The 6,252-nt window shown below is 42.0% G+C and overlaps 1 protein-coding gene across 1 annotated transcript; it reads left to right on the forward strand.

The window, feature by feature from the left end:
• Positions 1-3,898: 3,898 nt before the first annotated feature.
• On the forward strand, positions 3,899-4,870 carry TEOVI_000181500 (ESAG protein, putative; the record flags this gene model as incomplete). The annotated part of the gene is made up of 1 exon (XM_067224989.1): positions 3,899-4,870. One exon carries the CDS (start codon positions 3,899-3,901, stop codon positions 4,868-4,870), a length of 972 nt encoding a protein of 323 aa, XP_067081090.1.
• Between the last annotated feature and the right edge of the window lie 1,382 nt (positions 4,871-6,252).

The following is a 6,252-nucleotide window of genomic DNA, read 5'->3' on the forward strand; positions in this document are numbered from 1 at the left end:
AACGTCAATATTGGGAAATACACCAATACAAAACTGAAGTCTGCAAGTGAAGTCGAATATGTGATCATGAACGCAACCGAGCAACTTGACTTCAAAGTTATTGTGAAAATTGTAACGTTTAAGATATTTTTAAATTAAGGTGATACATCAAGAACCACATTGCATGCAGGGGGAACATATTACGTAAGAGACTTAACGAAATCATAAACTTTAAGTGTAGGAAATAAACAGAGCGTGTCAAAGATCAAGTTTGACGTCATATCGGTAACCCTAAAATATGCTTAACTGATGCGAATAACAGAAAACATGCATAAAGGATATGACCGACGAGTAATCAGTGAACGAGCGAATTGCACAAAATAAGGATATGTGAAGACTTTAAATCAAACGGGAGAAAATAATGAAAGCTGGAAGATATGAAGAAGAGAATTAACATAACTTATTTAAAAAGGCGCTCTTACATATATTTTCTGTGATTGTTTTTTGCGACTTTATCGTCCCAACAGATTCAATTAAATTAGGGGCGCATCCTTGCTGCAAAAAGCATTATAAGTTCGTTTTCTTTTAAGTGCAAAGTAATAATAATAATAATAATTGACAGTGCCGCAACGAGGAAAGCGGTAAATACACAGCAAATGTTCTTTATTTTGGTAGTTAACTTCACGACATGCGAAATCCCACAGGCGTGTGTTGATATCGCGGACCTGAAAACTTATATTATCCTCTCTGTTTTATTTTTTAATATTGAGCTTTGAATTTTTAACCATTCGTCTTTTGCATTGTGTGCTGTTGTAGTGTTTTGTAACTTTGGTAATGGGGTATGAAGACTAAGTGTACTCCTTGAAGCAAGTTCTTAAAACTGGTGATTAGGATCACTGGCAGGGTGTGTCGTGCGGCTAAGTAACATGTTGCTGCTGCTTCTGCGGGGTCAGAAATATACGACAACGAGACTGGTTAAGACCGTCTAGATAGGTTGAGTAACCCAATGGAGTGACGTAGCCACATAACACAGATGATTCAATTAACCGAGACAAGCCGAATCTACAGGAATATGGGAAAGGGTGGTGTGGGACTGTTCGCATTTGCGCAGTGCTGGAAACGAGGGAAGGAAAGATGAAAGTGGAAAGGAACCGCAAAGTGTGTTGTGGAGAAGGGAGGTGTTCCAAATAGAAGCTGTTAACAGCTACTGAGCACAAATGCCGCTTGATGTTTCTGACACCGCGTTTGGAGGGAACAGAAAAAATTTTCTGAGAACGACATCGACATGATCCGAATGCAGGGGGCGGTGGCAGAATGTTAAAACAATGAACTTCCAGCACGACAGCCTCTGCTTCCGCAATAAGAAAGGACTCCAGTTCCATTCCCTAATGTTTTCCCCCTTGTCTATTCTACTGTATCGGCACTCGTTGTTACATGATATGTGTTTCCTTATACACGCTTATCGCGCACAACCATCTTGCAGTCTTTTCGTAATACGTGTATGTGGTTGTGCCCCAATTGCTGCCGCTGAACAAGCACATGTTAAATTGCAGCGGGGTGAATATATTCGTCCCGCACACCATCATCTTGTTGTCATGGGGTCAGATGCTTGCATGGAAGCAAGTGAGCATCGGATTGAAGCGCAAAGTGATTGGGGAGGCGAGGGTCATGAAATATTAACCCAAAAGCAACGTAAACAGGGAAGAGCGAATGGAGCTGGACTCATCGTGTTGTCTAGTTGGGTTACGGTATGCGAAGTCGCTGTGTAGTCTGGCGGTTCCTAAATTATTGGAGTTGTGTGAATGCGGAAACATCGAAAAAGCGAAGCTGGAGGAGATGGCGACGTCGGAGTGGTGAGCAATTTTTTCTGAATAACATCGATATAGATGATACGTGCCAGTCGTTCGTTGGTTGTGCAACTTATCTGACTCTCTTGGAGCTCGAAAGTGCGGGGACTTTGCGAATTTTGTGGCATCGGCAAAAGGAAGAACCCTCGTAGCACTAACTTTTGATGTTTGGGCGAAGACTATTGTTGGATTTGGAGTCTGTTTGTGACTTTCTAAATCTGAGAAAAACTTAATAAAAAAGAACAATTCTATACCTCGAGAAGCAAAGGGGACAGGGACACTGTTCAACTTTAACGCGCGAATTGGCCTATGATGACAGACGTCACATCAATTGCAGCTATGAAACATTTGAGAAACTCTCGTCCGGTGGCTGAATGAGCATTGGGAAGGGCTTGCAAGTACTTCCCTCCCCTTGTTAACTGAAGAAATTGTATATTAGAGTTTTTCACATTCTTGTAAAATTGCAAGAGAGGGTGAGGGAGTTGGGGTGAAGATAGTGCAGTATTTCCGAGACACTACACCGCTACCATAAAACTTGTGTAACAATAGTTCGGCGTCATCACTCCCAAAATTGCTTTGACGGTTTACTCATAGAACTCTCTAATTATTATAATAACACCGGTATATAAACAAGACCAATGCGCACGGGAAGGCATGCGGAAGCTGTTGAGGCTGGCATTTGCTGCAATTGTTCCTATTATGTTTTCCCTCCACTATGAAATCTTACATGTCATGCGCAATTGTTCGTGGAAGTAAATCTTGTTTACATTTGAGACCATAATCCTTTAAACATTTCTCATAGAAACTGCGCTTGCTATCTTATTCTTTCCGGTTTTCGTGCATGTATTTCATGTCGTCCCCAAGACACATTGGGGAGGAGTGGAGAAGGGGGATCCAATGATTTTTTGAGGATGTACTCCCTTGAGTACAAAGCAGGGGTTCTTTGAAGATTACGATGGGGTCGATGTTCCTTTCTCTTTTTGGAGTCCTTGCGGAGTATGAAGAATTCAATGAGTGAAGGAGATGACACTAGTATTAATTTTTTTGTCCACTATGTTGGATGTTACAAAAAAAGGCACTGGGAGCAACGTGGCTTAGATTTTTGTGGGAAGTGACTGTTAGAAACCACACAAAATCAGCGAAAGATACAAGCTAGTGACGCCGTGATGTGCCCGTGGTATCCTAATATACGGATGAAAATTATGGAAAATAGGGCATAGAATTCTACACAACAATGTGATGCTTTGATAAAGTGCACTGCCAGTTCACGTCCTCTCTCCAGAGTATTTGAATTTGTCGTTTCCCAGGGAGGTGTGATTCTTTACTCTTTGGTACGCCTATGAGAATTTTAACTGCCAATTCCATTCAACAATGCGGTTTCCCTACCTCCACGCAACCCATCTTTCTCTTCAATTTTCTTCGCTGGGCCGGTCTTGTGATTGCATGTGCACCGCAAAAATTGTCGTATGGTGGAGGCGCTGCTTTTGTTTTGTGTGCAAATCTGTTGCAGTCACGATTCTCTCGCCTTACCATTTGGTCGGCTTCGCAGGTGCCCTGAATCACTGATGCATGGGCGAGGCCCTGAATTTCTTACCAAGAGACAATAATGTATGCTTCACTTGCAGTTTCTCATCCAATAAGAGGTTGGTAGGCGAGGCCAAATAGTCATCAGGTAATTTGGTTTCCGTGTTAATGTGGATGGTCGTGGGTATGATGCACGATGAGTGTTTGAGTCATCACCATCCTGAGTGTCGCGTAGTTGGAGGGAATGTCTTTGTGCAAATCGCGCCCTTAAATTCCTCTGGAACTATGCTTGGACGCATTTCAATGTAGCGGGGTCAAGTCCGTAATTCAACGCCGCCACTAGAAAATGTTAAAGCTTTATTCACTCACAAGTGGGGAGAGGCCGGTGAAGCAACCACGCGCGAGGTGCTGATGATTGAATAAGTTCATGCGATTTCAGTGGAATTAGCTTGTTCATCCTGTTTTCACAGCTTTGGCGCCTGCCGCTCCTATATTCTGTGGTGTATGTGCAACTCTTTCTTGCATACGTACGTGTAGGAGAGTCCACAATGAAAGTTGTAATTGTGAAATTGTTAATTATTTTTTTTGTGACCCGTACTGGTGCCGCAGAAGATCATCAATGTACGTTGGTAGACGATTTTTACGGCAAAAATTTACACGAGTCTGTATGTTATCTTAGTTGCCTTTCAAATGCACTAAGTAAATTATACACTGATGGGGAGCAGAGAATGCTTGTGAGTGAGGAAGTATACGCAAATGCGTCGCGTATATTAGATGATATGGAAGGGAAAACAGGTGAAAGTGTTAAATATTTGAGTGTCATCAGTGGCGTAATGGAAGGTAAACATGATAAATTGGAAAAACTTATATCTTATGGAAATGAAATGGGGGACCTTGTAGCAAAGGTAGGTGGATTATTTTCTGATGTTAATGAGAGCGTAAGGGCAGTGAGGAAAAAATTACCCGATGCTCTTATGAAAGCGAATAAATACTATACGTCTGTCGCAGAGGTTGTTAGAACAGTGTGGGATGATGTTAAAGGATTGGGAGTTGAAGGAAAACCTGAATGCGGAAATGAAAAAATTGTTGGTGTTAAGGATTTTCAGGTTACGTGTAGCGAGCGTGCGTGTCCGTTAAAAGAGGGTGTGAACGATAGTGTTCTCCGAAAATATGAGGATGGCTGTGTTGACATAAATGTACTGAATGGTTCTGTTAGTAAATGCCTCAATGTACCACGATATAACTTGTATAAGAATGGTGCTGTGAATGAATCAAAAGATGGAACGAATTGGTATGCGCCTACAGCAGATTTGTTTCAATTCAAAGTCGAAGTGAATGAAATATTTCCCCCCCTCATTTTACCACTCCCTTCCGGGTTACCACCCTCCGCACTTCTTGCAACGATATCAAATATCACCTCTTATTACACCCACTTTAACAAGGTCCACGCCAACTTCACTTCTTTGCTTATTGACGCCGATCTTACTGATAATGTCAATAGTACTAATTTTACCATCTGAAAAATATGTTTATATACATTTTCCGCCTGCCCACTGAGGTTTTTTGTATACATTCTTTCGTGCGAGTTCGTACGCACCGGTGTTCTTAACAATTTCCATTTTTTTGTAACTGATATGCCACGTTTTCGTGAAGAACACTGTATAAACCTTTCGCGGTGTAAGTGTCATAACCTATCGAAAGATTGCGCACTTGTTATCTATTTGTATGCCAAGTAATAAATCTTTTTGATTTTTACATTTCAGATAGTTTCTGGTATTGTGGGAACTGCTAGAATTGCAAGGTATGAAAGTGAAGCTCTGGTGTGGTTTCTGACTTCACAGTTGCTGCGTTGCGTTGCGGCCTCTTCGGAGCACAGCGTAGATGTTGTTCGCCACTGGTGGCCCTTCCATAAGAAAGGGGGCAAACATATTGTTAGCACCTTCTTTTACGCTTCCGGCGCCATTCCTAGCTGTTTTTAAAGGACGCTTATTGCAGAAGTTACACTTCTCACTTCTAGAATCTTTATGTGTTGATGGTGGTACATAGGCGTGGTGATTGTAGGGGAGGGTGAAAAACCATGAGTACGGTGCATGAAGAGGGTTGAAGTGCCTTCTGAGAAAGAAAATGACAACAGGGGATCTGGCGCTTAGTGTGGGTGAGTGAATCAAAATCCGGTTGAGGGGAGAGATGTTCTCGGTTTCTTTCCTGATGTGAAACTTTTTTAAAATAAAAAGGGGACTATTTTTGTATATATACTATCCGCGTGTGTTTCTTTACGTTCTCTTCGACAGCAAGGTGTTTTGTTATTTTAACCATTATTGAGGGATAACACTTGAGATGTGACACCGTTGGGTATGTGTGAGAACGGTGTCAAATGTTGGGGTACCTACCGGGGGGCAAAACGTGTGTGACATTCTAGTTGGCTTTTTTGCGACGCGATGCATGTGGGTGGTTCGGGGGAGTGCTGGGCGCCACACACATATTTGTAGAAATGCGTTTCAGTGTGCTGCATTTAAAGACATCGTAGCGGTTGTGTTGGCAATCAAGGTGGTCTTTTGACACAAGGCGTGGGACATTGTTACAAATCCCTTTCTAATTCCTCCTTCCCCCAGACATCACTCATGCAACCCAAACACACGTTGTGTTAACTATAGTGGATTATGCTGCAGTATAAGCATAATAATGGCGTTTTATTCAATACGCTTAATCAGCAGAACTGTTAATAATTTAACCCAAGTTTTTTCTTGCGGTGCTGCACGCACCACATGTCTTATCTAGAATTTTAATTATGCTGTGCGTAAGAATTCTCCTTGCTCGCTGTGTTCATAATTTAGTACCGGGTGAATATTGTCCTAGAGATCCACGGAAGAACGCATTGTAGTGCGAACTTACCTTAGTTGGA

The sequence above is a fragment of the Trypanosoma equiperdum genome (genome assembly GCF_001457755.1).
Source record: "Trypanosoma equiperdum strain OVI genome assembly, contig: ctg_435, whole genome shotgun sequence".
NCBI lineage: Eukaryota > Euglenozoa > Kinetoplastea > Trypanosomatida > Trypanosomatidae > Trypanosoma > Trypanosoma equiperdum.